At 40.0% G+C, this 16,485-nt stretch overlaps 1 protein-coding gene across 1 annotated transcript; it reads left to right on the top strand.

Moving 5' to 3' along the window:
- The first annotated feature begins 76 nt into the window (after positions 1-76).
- tmem214 (transmembrane protein 214) lies at positions 77-15,349 on the top strand. The gene is made up of 17 exons (XM_020639923.3): positions 77-307; positions 5,856-6,052; positions 6,502-6,652; positions 6,810-6,944; positions 7,333-7,415; positions 7,597-7,702; positions 9,068-9,149; positions 9,753-9,854; positions 10,140-10,281; positions 10,848-10,939; positions 11,110-11,158; positions 11,295-11,402; positions 12,339-12,456; positions 12,579-12,675; positions 12,823-12,991; positions 13,124-13,275; positions 14,036-15,349. The coding sequence occupies exons 1-17, from the start codon at positions 154-156 to the stop codon at positions 14,160-14,162; spliced, it is 2,064 nt and encodes a 687-aa protein (XP_020495579.2). The 5' UTR covers positions 77-153; the 3' UTR covers positions 14,163-15,349.
- Positions 15,350-16,485: the final 1,136 nt, after the last annotated feature.

The raw sequence follows: 16,485 nt of genomic DNA, 5'->3' as shown, positions 1-16,485 counted from the left end.
CGGCTCAAAACGCATCGCTGTGACGTCACACCGACAAAGAGACGTGGCAAAGCGGAAGCCTTCAATCATCACCGGGGGAGGGGGGGGCCGTTTGGTTTGCTCCGTCTCATTCAGCAGGGGAGGAAGAAGCCAGGAACTGATCGACCCGGAGAAATGGCTTCGAATAATGTCTCAGGCGGCAAGTGGGAAGTGGTGAAGAAAGGGAAGAAGAACAGCAACTCGGGAGGAGGCAAGAGCGGGACTGACAAGAAGCCGGGCGGCGGCGGAGGAAGGAAAGCTCTGGGTGAATCCAACCAGCCGTCCAGACGTGAGTGAACACGGCCCGCTGCTAGCTGCTCCGTGACCTACTTACCTCACTGTGAAAAATCACTTTGAAGACGGAGGATGGGGCTACATGTGCTGCTGTTTCTAAGTCTAAAAAAAAAACGCTTTATGAACGCTTTATGTTGTGTTTCTTTATCAAACGGAAAACAAACAGAGACTTCTTCTTCTTCTTCTTCTATCTGATTTGACAAGCTTAGCATCGTAGCATAGCATCCCGCACGAAACCTCCTCCCCCTCCTCGACTCTCCTACGATTCATATTTCGTGTGTGTCCCGTTCATTTGGCGTAACTTCACCACACCTCCTGTGCTCACATGCATATTTTAAATTCATCATTGTGCCTCACACAGCTTGTGATGTGTTAAAATGTGTAGTTCGCTTTTTGTAGCTGATGTGTCAACACAAGCAACGTCATCACTGAGGAGCTGTGAGTGTGCAGCAGGAGTGAAACACTTTCTCACCTTTTTCTCACCTGTTTGTTGTTAAATGCATGTTCAGGGTGTTGTTACAGTGAAGCTAAACTATATAATGTGGATTCAGGTAAATAATAATATGTAGGAAATCTGGAAAAGACAAGACAGCTGTCACTGCCACATCACTTCTAGAGTTGATTGTTTTATTTACAATTTATTGTAATTGGAAAGATACGTTTATATTGCCAAAGTGAAAATAGAACACACATTTAAGTACAATAAAATAATTACAAAAATTAAAGTAACAGCTGTGCAGGATAGCAGTATAACAAAAAGAGTATACATATAAATAGTTTGTGTTTAACTTGAAAATAAAAGTAAATAATGTAACTTTTTGCATTTCTTTGTGTATGTACAGTTTGTTTTTCGTATACTCAAAAAAAAATTGTATCTAAAGTAGAAACCAAACATTTTATTTATAACTAAGAAAATTTTGAGGAACTTTCTAACATTCAGAAGAGACAAAAGAAAAAAGAAAGAAGCTGAAAGGCGAGATTTGTTTGCAAGAAAATTTTAATAAATAACTAAAGTTTCCTCAAAATGTAACATTAATGACGTGACGTGGATTTAGTCAAACTGGCTTAAAGATTTGGTGCTCCTTCATTATGATAAACACATTTATTGCGCTCGTAAAAGATAGGTGCACTGAATAAATTTGATTGATTGATTAAATAGTATTAATTTTCTTCTGAAAACTGTCCTTATTATAAACCACTAGGGCTGTCTCTTTGAAGGAATTCTCCCTGTGGTGATTCAGGGTGGCTAAATAGCTGGAGACGTGCTTATTATTGTTTTGTTTCAGCCCAAGCGTCTGTCCGCTGTCCACACACTGCTCGCACACTGCTCCACCACGTGAATGTTTGTGTCTGCCGCTGATTGTTACTAGTTTGCCAGGTGAGACCTCAAATTCGATGTGTTCCTCGTTTCACAGGGATCTTCTTTTTTTTTACCGCAGATTTTACAAACGACATCATCTGAATTAGCTGGTTCTCCTTTTTCATTTGGCTGAAAGCCTGTAGTGTTCCTAAATGGGCAAAGTTACATTCGCTTTAGGTACCAGTGCGGTTACTGTCTGAACAAGAGGTGAGGGGAGCTGACACATGCAGTTGTGACGTTTGCCTCCATGCTCCAACGTTGGCTTTTGAATACTGCAGTCATTTTTCTTAATTTTCTTTTTGCGGTTACTGCAACAGCACTATGAACTACAGGCCCAGCTGATTTAGAAAGTTGTTAATGCTTTAAACAAATGAAAAAGTATTTGATACTTTTGAAACTTTTTATCTTCCTTTAAACTAATTAACCGTGACCTGGACAATTGAGCGCATGAGAGCCTGAAGCTTAACGTGGGTCAATCGATTTACCACCGCCATCAAGGTCCAATATCAGCTGAAAGGGCCTAAAGGTGCATCATGGTTTATTACATGATTTTTGAAGCTCTGCTTTGGAAAGTATGCCATGTGCTTAAAAGTTTAAATGTGTTTTTCATATTTCAAATACTGCATTATCTCTTCTTCAATCAGATACCATGATGAGAAACCAGGAACAGACAGAATTAGTATTAAACTGGCGTTAAAAAGGAGCCACTCAGCTTGTAAATCTGTCAGTGGAAAACATCTCAGTAACCTCAGTTACTCGGGCAGTCTGCTGTGTGATGATACCTTATCGTGCCCAGCCCAGCATAACATAATAACTACAGACCTTAAATAGATAGTTTTGTGTTTTATTCAGCGTAGCATACTTGACATTTAGTGAACGAAGCAGGAAGTCACCTCGAGTACCTCTACTCTTCACAGGTATTGCTTTGACCTGAGTTATGGGTGACAGAAAAGATTAGGTCTTCCTCTGCCGTCGTTGTTTATGCAAAACTTTTATCAGCAAATCATCCCGTCCAAAGTCTTTCTGCCAGATCACACTGACCACGTCTAGTTACTGCGGCGTAAAGGTCTCATATAAAATAAATACTCAGCCCTGAAAGTGCACTTCAGCAAATATGTGGATTCAAACCAAAGTCATACAGATAAGTATCAAAATTGCTTCGAGCCTTCTTTCTCGCCAAATCTTAATTTATCCCTTGAATAGCTGAAACACTTGAATCATGAGACTGTAACAGTTGCCTTGAGCTTGTGGTCTTGTTCAAAATCTGCCAGCCACAAGTTCGGCTTGAGGGTTTTTATATTTGTTGGAGCAGGCTCTAAAATCTTTGTGCCTGGTGTCATGTAGACAACAGAGAGAAGAATGTGTCTAACGGCTGATTCTGCATGGAACAGTTTTTAACAGTTGAGACGAGATACATTGACCAACCAGGATCTAAACTTCCTTAATGACTTAAACATAGACAGAGTGAAATATGTTCATCGACTGATTGCATTTTACGTACCCTTACTTTGAGGAGGTCATATTTTAGACAGCTGATATAACACTGTGTCCACTGGACGTGTTTCACATTACATGTCTGGACATGTTATAGGATATCTGACACAAGCTCTTCTTTCAGCAGCGGTGATCATGTCAAGTTCAAAAAGTTATTCAAATGCCTCAAACTTTGTGGGTACCTTAATTTGAAGGGGGACACAATCAGCTGTTTGTCAACTGCTTACTGTATATTATTATATTGATTTCATCAGTAAAAATTAAAGACTTGAGTAACTGAAGATGTTCTCCTTAATTGAATATTTTAACTAAAAAAATCTACTGCTAAACTAGCTGCACTTCAATAATTTGCCAATTGAATGCATAACTTGATTCAAGGGGTTACATTTTGATATGGCAATACTGTTAGCAAGGCAGCGTGTTGGGATGTGTTTTCTGAGTTTAGGGAAACTGCAGCACCTTCAATTGGTCCCTTCTGTACAGAATCAATGAATGTGTTCATGAATCCTCCAGATATCAAGTGCTAGAATTGCAAGAAAAATACAGATAATTAATTTGCTTTAGCAGCAACTTGCTGCTGAAATTCAACTTTTCTTCAAAAAAAGTTTGTTTTTTTTCCCCGGTCCACCTTGAAGTACCAACATAACCCTTTCTGACACTGTTAGTATGTATTGAATAATGCCAGACACAAGGTGGGAATCTGACGTTACGCTTTCAGTATTAAAACAGAAAGAAAGACGAGCAAGCTTTGCCCTGTGTTGTCCGTTCTGTGAAGTGTCTGGAAGTGTTTTGCTCTCACTCTATATGTGAAGCATCCTGTCAGCTATTCTTCTGCTGGTGTGAGAATCCATTCGAGTCCACCCTTCCCTGTAAGAAGGCCAGGCTGGGTACTGAACTTTAACTCAGATTACACCTCTGGTTACGGACGTGAGGACTGCGTCTGAAGTCTCTTCCACATCAGTCCCTGTGTGTCAAGGGGCACTAGGGCACTGATGGATTGTGTCATTTTTTATTTGATCTCTAGGTGCTTTTCAGTCCATTTGTTTTCATTCAATTTGAATAAAACTGTTGAATTGTAGAAAACCAGAGGAGACAAAAACATTCACACAACTGAAAGCAAATCAACTCCCAATATTTGTGATCCAATTTACAGTTGAGTCAGTGTTCAGTATTTGTTTTGTACGCCTCCTCTTCATGCCTCCTTTCTTGAACTGTCTCCAAAATGTTCCCTTGAGAAGTTACTCCTCTCTTTGTCTTGTGATGATGTTTGACATTTAAATAGACAGATGGCAGATCACAAACTGGTTTGACAGAGTGATGAAGTTCCTTTTTTCAAAGCGATGTTCACTTGATTCTTGGAAAACTGTCTTAGCAGTAACTGTTAAGAAAAACAAGCTCAAAACTCGGTTTATGATAACGCTTTCTTCCCAATTCAGTCCTGGTTAGGAGACATTCACAGAGATGATAGCTGCTTTCAGAGTGGGCAGAATAGACTGAGTCTGTCTTACTCTGATGGAGAGTATAGTTCCAGTGCAGAGAAGTGAGGAATTATCCAACATTTAAACTGGGAAGTTGTGGCCATAGAGTCATAACTTCCCTGTTCAACTGAGCACCAGCACAGTGATGAAACACTTCCCTTCTTTGTTTCACAGTCCTGCTTCGGGCCAACACACACACACACACACACACACACACACACACACACACACACACCAGATATAGATTTAGTTCTGTCAGCAACTTGTACAGCTGAATGATCAGTGAACAACTGGTGACCTCTGTCACCATAGACTCGGGTTTGAGGGCGGGTCTGACTTGGATTCTTGAGTGGACTTGTGGTTAAATACTGTAAATATCTTATAATTGCTTGGAGATTAAGGACAGGACCCACGTGGAGCAGCTTACTACTCTTAAATGACTTCAGTAATGGAATGTGTTTTGTTGTCAGTCTTATCGTATTAAAGTTCTTACGTATTGGAAATAAAAGCCTACCTTTGTGGGTAAGTTGTACTATTGAAATTTAAATCAGGCTTCTTAAAATACTTGACAAAAAAGCCCAAAATATCTGGTCTAAGCTTTAATGGTACCACAGTTGACATTTTTTAAGATTTGATACTCAATCAGCTGCTGGGTAAATGTTACAATTCACCCTGTTGCTGAAGTAGTTCAATTGTATTTCTTGTCTGAAATCTTACAGCTGATGTCATATTTCATCAGCACATTGCCGGTTGCTGGTGCTTAATCCCCCCCCCTCGTTTAGGAAATCTATTAGAGTATTATTGGGCTTGAATTGAAAGCTTTAAACTGCTCAGGCTTAAATAAAAACTGAGTTGCAGTGATTGATTTTGTTTACAGAAAAGGTCTGAACAAGTAACACAGAGGGGAATACTTCTTCATCTTCCTGCGTCTTAACTCATGTCCTTTGTGAACTGTAATGAGTGTTGTGTGAATATCCTCTGGAAAAATAGAAAACCCATTACACAAGCCATCGAGGGAGGCTGGCAGCACAGAATGTTAGGGGAGGGGAGCAGCCGTGGGAGGGGAATTTCATGGTTTTATGGATTGATTTGATTTTGAGGACGCTTGGGGAAAGAAAGTGTTACAGAAGACCGAAGAAGTTCAAAAAGTGGCAGACTCGTATGTGAACGGAGCAGCCTGATTAACCAAAGCTTTACCTTGTCTCCTGCAGCCCCCCTGAAGATGTCAGAGACTCTGTATGACGGCTTTGAGAAGATGGGAAAGAAACAGAACAAGGAGCAGGTGCCGCCACCACAAGCAGAGCCTGAAAATAAGAAGCCGTCATCGAGTAAACCGTCAAAGAAAACACCACCCAGCAATACAGTCGCCCCCACGACTCACAGGACCCTCGAGGAAGCCTTCAAAGCTGTGAGTAATGACCAAACCTTCCACATCAGGCCCTTTCTTTAAGCCTCTTTCTTGTCGAGAAAATTAGATATTGAAATTTGTGAATACTCTGGTGGCTCTTATCTCAAGCTTCTATTGCAGTTTAGTGAGAAGAGAAACCTTTTTTTGGACTATGTTGAAGTCCTTGTGGTTGCTTAAACACATTAGTTGTTGCTAAAACTGATATTTTTCCATTCTGAATAGTGGTGTAATAATTTGTCTTATCTTTTAAGGACAAAAATAAATCGGAAAGACTCTGGAAAACCTCTAAAGCTATAAAAATCAGTGTACAAACAGTTATAATACAGCATTGTGGGATATTTAAAAACCAACCATCACATGCTGTAACACAGTTCCATCTTTCCATAATGGACATGTTGTTTCTTATTATACAGCCTTAATGTTTCCCCTGTCTCGTCCTTGTTTTTTAGTTGGATGTTGCAGACCTGAAGCAGCAGTTGGCTCGGAGTCAGACCCTGTTCCCAGAAAACCCATCAGTGTGGGTCAAAGACCTGGCAGGATACCTCAACCTAAATCTGACGGCACCAGAGGCTGAGCCCACACTCAGCAGCTACGCTCACGGTCGGTCACACACACATATATATATATATATATATATATATATATATCTATATCTACTTATCTATACATTACATACATTATTTCTGAGAACCTGTTTATGATAAAACAATCTGTTTGTTGTCGCTTAACCCTTTTGTTTCTGTCCTTTTGTCCTCAGACTACCCATACTGCCTTACAGGAAAAGAGCTGAAAGGTGTAATCAAAGGCCTAATCGGACGTTGCAGTGACATCCTGCCAGATTTCTTTGACCACTGTGTTTATACTATGCTCAGGGAGCTGGACAGACAGTCAGGTAGGTTTGTCGCACTCTGCTTGTGGTAAAACAGCCTAATTATAAAGTACTGTAGAGCTGCTGTTCTCTTAGTATTCTCCTCCAGATATAACCCAGCTCGCTTATGAAGTAATGTTGTTCACGCAGCGTTGCAAAATCCATCAGGCTGTGCAGAAACAAGATGTTGCAAAGAGGATAGAGGGGAGAAAAAAAGTGTATGACATAAATCAAGGTCATTGTCATTACATGGTGACATCTTAGACCACAAGGCTACTTGGACACTTTAAATCAGTATCTAACATTGATTTGCACATGCTCACAATAACGGAGGGGAGGCTACCAGCGTCAAGTTAAAGAGCACACACACAAAACTTCCCTAAAGCTTCTTCCGTCTGTGTGTTTTTTCCAGGAGAATCTCTGCATGGCTACAGAGTTTGCATTCAGGCGATCTTGCAGGACAAACCCAGAATAGCAACCCAAAACCTGCCAGAGGTAAGTGTGTGTGTGTGTGTCTTTGAGTCGCGCAGATAACAGCCAGATGATTTGCTTCCCTGCTGCTGTCGGCGCTGAATCGTCCTCACAGATTCAGTTCTTTTTGTCAAATGAACTCTAGATTCATGTTTTGCAATAACATGTTGTAAGTAACCACCCTCCGCTCCTTCTTCCTCTAAAGTATTTGGAGTTGCTGCGGTCTGTTCAGAATCGACCAGTGAAGTGTTTGACCATCATGTGGGCGCTTGGCCAGGCTGGATTTTATGACCTTAGCCAGGGACTACGAGGTAATGGACAGTCAAACATTGCACAAATACTCCACAGGCATTCTTGCACAACTAGCGAAAATATGTCTACACATCACATTCTGCATCGTATTAGTCCTAGTCTCCGTCTGTGCCCCCTTTATCCTACTTTCCTAATAATACGTGCAGACAGAAATCCAGGGTTGGGGGTTTAATGAAGCAACAGTGCACACTAGAGCAGTAACACATTCACCAGCAGCCATCTGGGAGGATTAACACATGCCACCTCTAAAAACTCAGCTGCTGCTCTGGGTCTTTGCCTGCTATTTTGTGAGGCTTTGAGGTGGGAGAGAGGTGGGTGTTAGTATGTGGGCATGGAAACATAAATATTCTTAGAAGATGACAAAACAGCCTTCATCTGCAAAACGAACACGATTCAAACTCTCACCAAAGCAAACAAAGAAACACACACTGCCTGCTCCTTTGTGCCTAGTGAGTCCTATACTCTGTCTTCATCATGAACACTTACATTCTCCACAGTGTCTGTTATACTGACATACCCTGGACTCTGTCACTCATATTACTTCTAGATGCTTATTTTGATATTTATTGCTTACTTTTGCCACCTTATTTCAACTCTTTCACTTTATCTCATACCTGGTCACTTTAACTTAAACATGCCACTTAATCAATCTCAATGTCCTGTAGAGTTTTTAGTGTGTAGTTACATCTTAATTATTGTATAGATTACTTCATACTTGCTAATAATAGTTGTAAATACATTGTACCTTTGTTTTTATTGTGTTCCTATATATTCTTGTTTTATTTGTACTCATGCATGCTTCTTCTTCTTGTCTTCTACTGCAGCAAAACTTGAATTTCCCCACTGGGGATCAATAAAGGATTGTTTTTATCGTATCATATTTATGTTGGAATATTTAAATTGAATAGTCTTGGTAAAGTGCCATTAATTGAATAAACAATCAAGAGTTTCCTAGCTGTGCCTGAGTCTTATATGTGATCCGACTCTGCATATGTTCTAAGACTTTTCCTTATATTGATTTATGTAAGATGAACAACATTCAGTTCAGTTCTTTTTACATTTCAGTCTTCTACTGTATAACAATGAATTATCTCAGCGACGATTTGTGTTTTTTCTGCCAACGCACAGAAGAAACGCCTGCAGAGCTCATTCATTCTTAATGTCGTTTTAGTCTGTCCACCTTTTTTTTTTTTTTCTAATTTTGTTTCGCTGTCTCTTAAATTATTAAACCATGCAATAACAAGTCATGTTTTTCTGCTGCAGTAGCTCCGGGCTTTTAGAAACCGAAAGCTGGAAAGGTCAGCGTTTACTGCGAGGACTTGATGTTTCTATGATGTGAATAAACTTCTCTATTTGTGTTTCAGTGTGGCTGGGTATCATGCTTCCTGTCCTGGGAGTCAAGTCCTTGTCTTCATATGCGATTGCATATCTGGAGAGACTTCTGCTGTGAGTGTCTCAGAAATGTCTCTAAATTTGTTTTTATAATAAAACTACACATTTACACAATTTATATGAAGAGTGAACCATGTACAGTGTAAACATGTAAATATGCCAGATTTTAGCCATAGGTTTATTTCCGTCTGTAGTCCCTGTAGTCACACGCTTCTCATTTGCATAACCGCAATGAATGAAGACCAAACAACAACATAAAAGGAATACATTATTTGACAGAGACACATATATACAAGCATAGAAAGTGACTGTTAAATGTTGTTCAAGATACACCATGATAAAGTGACCTTCAGAGTTAAAGTCGTAGTTCCACTGTATCAATGTCAGAGTAGTTAATGAGTACTTCAGGCAGAGGTAGGCCTGCATCTAACTAATGACGTTCATCGTAAAGGACAAGGAAAAATAGCAAGTCCTTACATCAAAGACGTCCGGACCCGCAGATATTTTCCACTTTAGTTGAAAAATCACTGAAACCATTGATTAACAGTGACATCTTTGTGTGGTTGACTTAGGCCTTACAGAGGGACACAGGGTTCGGGTTGTATATGTGTGACTCTTCCTTTGAACTTAACTTTGTGCATCGTGTTTTGCTTCCAGACTTCATGCGAACCTGACAAAGGGATTTGGCATCATGGGTCCTAAAGAGTTCTTTCCTCTACTGGATTTTGCCTTCATGCCCAAGAATGCCCTCTCTTCAAGGTAAATGTTCTATAAGTCAAACACTAAACCCACTCATGTTGTTTCCTTCAGTAAAAAAGATGTATGATTGTATCTTCTCGGTGCAATCCCGAATTATCCAAAATCCAACATCAACTAGTTCTGATGTTAATTGTTCCAACCTGGGGAACCCCCGCCTTCCCCTTTAGATACTATTCTTACTATACAATTGTGATTAAAAACAATTTGTATGCTGTATTGTCATCAAAGTTACTGTGTTCTTCTTTCTGTGTGTAAATGAATAATGCTGGTTTTGTTTGTGTTCAGTCTGCAGGAGCAGCTGAGGCGTCTGTACCCTCGACTGAAGGCCCTCGCGTTTGGAGCCAAACCCGAGACCACCTTACACACATACCTGCCATCATTCCTGTCCAGAGCCACGCCGCACTGCCCAGATGACATGAAGAGAGAGGTACACACATGTACACACACACTTTGGAAGTTACCCTCATCTTGTCTGTATTGATTCTGCATCTGCTCAAGTCCTGATGTAATTAAGCACATCACAGCTTCATGTATAATACTGACCTTTGACCTATCAGAAAGTATGGTAGTGATAGTCAAAACAGAATATTATTCACAAACGGGTAAGCTTTAACGGAGAATCCACACTCAATCAAAATAACAATATTAATACCAGCGAGCCAGCAACTTCCACACTTTGATATAGTGGATAAAAATGAAAGCATTTAATCGCATTAAATTATTTAAAAAAATGTCAACAAAAAAGTAGTTTACAGCGGTTATAAAACAGTCAGAGACTACGGTCTTTATCAGTAATGGAATATAGACATATTTTAGACTACAATGTATTTATTTTGTGCTGATTGATCGTCACACACACAAAAAACGACTAGCTGTAAGAAGAAAAGCAGAAAAAGGCTTTGAAGAGAATCTTGACTTTAAAATTTTGAAGAGAAAAGTCTTAATTCTCTATCTCTCTTTCCTCCTCCTCCTCCCTCTTTCGTTTTTCTGCAGTTGCTCAGCAGTATGACGGAGTGTTTGTGCGTGGATGTTCAGAGTCTAGGAGTGTGGAGGCAGCTCTATACTAAACACTTACCCCAGTCCAGGTGAGTTCTACATCTCTCTTATTCTCTGAAACTGTAGAAATTGGAAAGAAAAGAAAAGTCTAATCCGGTGTGTAAAAAGAAAACAACGACGTTGAATATAGGTTTCTGGATTTCGTGGTTACTGATAGAAAAAGCTGACTTTTGATGCCTCTCTCTTTCTTCCTCTCCAGTCTGCTGTTGAACCATTTATTAAAATCCTGGAATATTCTGGCTCCAAAGGTAAGACTCCTGCTTTGACATTTGACATTTACAACAAAACTCTCCTCCCTCAAGACGGCTCAGTAATAAACTTGGTATATGGTATGTTGTGTCATCTTCTGTTTGACATTTTATTTTATTTTCTTTCAATGTTCAGCTCCGAAAGAACCTTGAAGAAACAATCCAGTCTTTCAGAGTGACCAACGAGGAGATGAAGGACACCATCGAAACTCAGGAACTTCAGGAATGCAATAACCTGTGCCAGGTGAGACCGATCGTGTAAAAGCTTCAATTTAGCCATAGAGCAATGAGATGTTTGAAAAGGTCTCAAACGTAATAATCAAGGGAATATTTAGCATTTAATAGTTGTGGGTTTGAGACTATATAACAAATGAAATTGTGTACTTCTGCTTATAATGTAACATTGATAGCCTTTTCATTTGCCTTACCTTTCACTCAGATAGCTCACGTTTGTATTTGTTTAAAATGTTCATTGCAGCAGCAGAACATCGTTTGTGTTTGGCGTCTAGGTGCTGACTTCATCACTCCTTGCAGTTTTATTTTACATGCATCATTTTAAGGAGTGATAGGAGGGATGATAAGCCCCTCAGTCGGAGCATACAGGTGGATTCTGGGGGTGGTGGGGCGGAGCAAGAGTGCAGTGCTGGTGCAGGTCAGAGCTGACAATGAAAGAGCGGGGGGGGGGGGGGGGGACCGGAAATCTTATAGCTTAAATAGGAAGCTAATTGAAAGGAGGTGTTGTCAGGTGATTGTGGATAATGATGCATGCCAAGTGTCAAATCAGTGCAGCTGAAGTAGCTCGCCGGCATCGCCTCATTTATCAAGTTGATTACCACATCAGGGACAACGGAATAGACACGTTTCCCACTGGGGCGCCAGATGACCCAGCGGTTATGTCGCGCGCTCCACATGCAGAGGCTTTAGTCCTCGTCACAGCAGCCGTGGGATCGAATCTGGCCTCCGCCCTTTGCTGCGCGTCATCCCCCACTCTCTCCTCCCAACATTTCCTGTCTGTCTTCGTGTTTCCTGTCTAAAGAAAAACAAGTTTTCCCACTTTCTTTAAAAAAAAACCACCACTGTCATGTTTAAAAGGAATCTACCTAACAGTCAAACATTAAAGTAGTTATTTTGTTTTTGTCTCAGTAAAGCTGTTGCTCAGTATTTGCTCTTTTGTTTTAAGAATCTGCAGGTGAAGATGCGTGGTCGTGGGTTCCCCTGGTCCAAACTGCTCATGGTTCTGCTCGTGTTTGCTGCTGGTTTCATCGCTCATGACATCAGATCCCAGGGCTCCTTTGCAGGTCTGTCTGAGTCCAGTTTTCCTTCTCTCATCACTTTCACTAGCCTTTGAATATCTCATAAGCATTTGTGTGCACTCCTTTGTTGTCTTTGAGTTCTTACCAATTGTGCTTTGTGTTTTCAGATTCCACCACAGCCAGGCATCTGCGTAACTCAGGCGTCACAGCGGTATCTCAGCAGGCCTGGGGCAAAATAGCAGTTTACTCCAAACAGGGCTTTGGGTACGGTCTCAAACATTCACGCTTACCTTTTTAGCAACAATTTACATGACAACAACAAATGTTTTTAACTCTGTCTTTATGAGCTGTCTACCTTTTATTCATTTCATAGTGTAGTAGTTCATTTGTGTTTCCCTTTATTCTTTGCAGCTGGTTGGAGACAAACACCCCTCACTATTACTCTGAGTGTGTGCGGGTTTTGGGGCCGCTGATGGAACAAGGTTTAGAAAAGGCAAAAACAGCAGCCATCTTTATCTCTGAAAACACCACGCAGTTTATTCTCTGGGTCAAAGAAAAGACGCCGCTCGCAGTAGAATGGGTAAGGCTGTCACCTCATGCAGTTCAGAAATCTCCACAGATTCAAGGTCGTTTCTTTTGAATGAAAGAGATTGAGCTAAAATCATGATTTACACTCATAGTTTATGTCCTCCCTCTGTGTGTCTCTGCCCAGGTGAACACAAACACCCCAGACAGTGTGTTCCAGCTGTTGGCTTATATAAGGGAGCTCCTCCTCCTCCTCCATCAGAACTACATCCTGCCAGCACTGGCTTATATATCGGAGCTGCTACAAAGAGCATGGACCAACCTACAGGACTCTTGCAAGTCAGTACTTTAAATCATCTTTTTCTCCTGGCTTCAACATTCTTTGTAAACTCTTTTTATAACAGAGGTATTCATATATTAGCTTGCTCATGTACGACCGGGTAAAACTGAAGAGTTCATCATGTATTCAACACATCAGAACTGACTGCACACTGACTGCTTTTTGAAAGATTTTAACTGGAGGGAATTAATGTAGGATGTAAAAAATGTTGTTGATTGTATAAATAAAATAATTAGTTATGCAATTGTTAACAGAAAGTGCCTCAACCCCAGTTATGACAACTAAGAGGTCAATTTATAGAGCAAAAATACCTCACAATTAACTTAAACTTGGATAAATCTGATGTTTTTTTTCTCTTTATTATATGGTAGAGGTGGGGGAAATTATTATGTAAAACTAGAGATTCTTATCTTGTGAGATTTTAAATAGGTTCATAACTTCCAAAAATCAATATTTGTTTTTGTGTAAACAGTCACTCCCTTCTAAGTGCTAAGGTTAGCTCTTTAACTCAGTAGAAAGACAAATGGAGCAATGTTGCGATCCACTTCAAAGTTACCATTACCAAATTCTGACTTGTTAGATTTTGGTAACCTTGAAAGTGAATGAAAAGTGTTTGTATTTTACCCCCATAAAGCCACATAAAGCTATGACTTCTGTCCGTGATGAATTTACAAACAGCTGACGCGAATGGTAACTTTTATTTAAGTCATAAAGTTTAAGAAAAACTCATTAACTCGCCTTTCTGTCTCTTTCCTGCAGCGGTGAGGTGTCGGTATCGTGTCTGCAGGCGCACGCTGTGTCCTTCACCAACTCAACGTGGCAGCTGCTCCAACACACGACCTCGGCCATCAAGACGTGGGCTCAGGAGCTTCTGACACGAGCGTGAAAACATCACCAATTTACACGCATATAAAACATACACACACATTAAAAAAAATATACTCCCACACACACACTCACTGACCCAATCTGAGGTGGCCTTTCAGAGCGTCGGCTCTCCTCGTGCTGTGATTGGACACTGTGGGGTCAGACAAACAGACTCATTTCAAAAAGGACTCTTCTATCTCTTGTTCTGGCTAAATTTTTTAAATCAGTTTGCTGTTGTATAGATTTTTTTTTTTTTCTACCAATCCTTTTGTCACTGCTGGATGCAGAGGTTGTTTTTCTCTCTCTGTCCCTGAGTTTTCTACTGCAGTCAGCTGTTGCTTTAACCTTTTTGGGTTAAACAAACTAATTTATAGAAAATGTAGGTTTGTAGATGATTTATAAACCATTTTTATTTAAAGATATTAAAAAAAAGTGTTATGTGAAAACTTGGTTAAGGACAGGGAAAAGACCAAAAAACATATTCCAGACTTCTTCAACCAACGTAGACCTCATCGGTTAAATTCAGATTCATCTCCCAGTCTTTGTCCAACTCACTGTGAAGTCAGATGCGGTGTTGTGTGTGCATCAGGCACAGTAAAGCTTTGGTCAAACCTCTCAGTGTTAGAGCCTCGAAGAGGAGCGATGTTGTGGGCAAAGAGTCACATCTGCTGGTAGTTTAACTCGTGGAGACTTGGAGTGGACAGCGCCACCCGAAACAAGACAAAGAGGAGTGTCACATGAATCAAAAAGTTCCAGAAAAAGAAAGCAAAGAAGAAATCTACATTCTGTCTTTTGTGCACATTTTCTTGCCTTCTCTTTTGCTGCTTCATTATATGTCTGCTGTCTCTCCTGCTTTTTCATTTGCCATCAGTAGCTCAACACCTGAGCGAAGAAGCAGCACTGCCGTCTAATCATACTTGAAGGCTAATGATATTGTGTGTGTGCGTGCGTGTGTGTTTGCGTGTGTGCCGGTTGGCAAACAAAATAATTCTCAACAATGGGATCATGATAAAGCCTGTGCCAACATCCTCCTGTGTGCGGATATATGTATGAAGAATAAATAAGAATAAACCTCTCCTCTGGTCAAGGCAAACATGTAAGACCAGCTGATTCATGAAGCCCTCCTTACAGAAAGATATATGAATGGATATGACTTATGTCTTACTTTGTAATGTAAATGATTTATAATAAAGACTTCAACCCCAATCACTGATTTGTAATGGATGGTTAATCTTGTAAATCACACGTCTTCAGTAGTTGTGCACTTAAATTTGGGTGTCCGGATTACAGAAGATGATTAGAGACTGACATGAGAAATAAATAAAGATAGAGGGAAGATTTTTTTTTTCCATTATAAACTTCAAGAAGGAAGTTGAACTGTCAGGACTGTGCAATTAAGTTCAATTTGAGCATCATGAAATTAGCCTTTGCAATAAACACGTTGTGAAAGTCTGATTTTATCCCAATAATGCTTTCCCACTCAGCATGTGTACATTTTACCTGTTGGATGAGAGTCTGGGTAAGATGTTCATGTTGTCGTGCCTTTTTAATAAAGTCAGATGAAGCTCAAGGTCGCTGTTAGGAACCCTCTGATTAATTGGTGCCAATTTATATAAGATATTTGTTTGGATTCAGGATGGACATGTTGCTAACACAGGTACTGAGTAAATAAAAAAGAGCAGATAGAAATTAGCCTCTTTCAGTCGTATAATGATGTATAATGTTTCAACGAATAAGGAAGACGCACGTGAAATTTCATGGTTTTATCCTCGACATTTTAACTTTTCAGAAGCAGCTCCTTTATGACGTCACAGCGGGACTGTCAGTGGTTCCCAGCCTTTTTTCACCAAACTCTCAAAAGTCTATATGGGTGACCCCTGACATCCAAAACACACAGAGCTTTTTGCTCAAATGTAATTATTTTTCAATCATGTAAAGGTTTGTCTACTGTGTTGCAACCCAAACATTCATTTTAGATCACATTTAGACTTTTTCATGTTTATTATTGTGGACAAGAAGAATGGTTGTGATCACATTTTGGCATAATGGATGGCAGAAAGAGACTGCAAGTTTCTTGTTTTGGCATTGGCCGTGCATGTTTCTTGTTTTGGCATTGGCTATGCAAGTTTCTTGTTTTGGCATTGGCTATGCAAGTTTCTTGTTTTGGCATTGGCTGTGCAAGTTTCTTGTTTTGGCATTGGCGCTATGGAGGACTAAAAGTGCCATAATGAAATATATAAATATATAATTAATTAAATAATTAAATGTGTCATCAATTATTTAATATTGGAAATAAATCAACAAATATATAAATAAATATATAATTATGTAATTAATTAAAT

Source organism: Labrus bergylta, chromosome 15, assembly GCF_963930695.1.
Source record: "Labrus bergylta chromosome 15, fLabBer1.1, whole genome shotgun sequence".
Lineage (NCBI taxonomy): Eukaryota > Metazoa > Chordata > Actinopteri > Labriformes > Labridae > Labrus > Labrus bergylta.
Note: the sequence above shows the minus strand (reverse complement) of the source record. Positions and strands in the feature narration are given on the sequence as shown.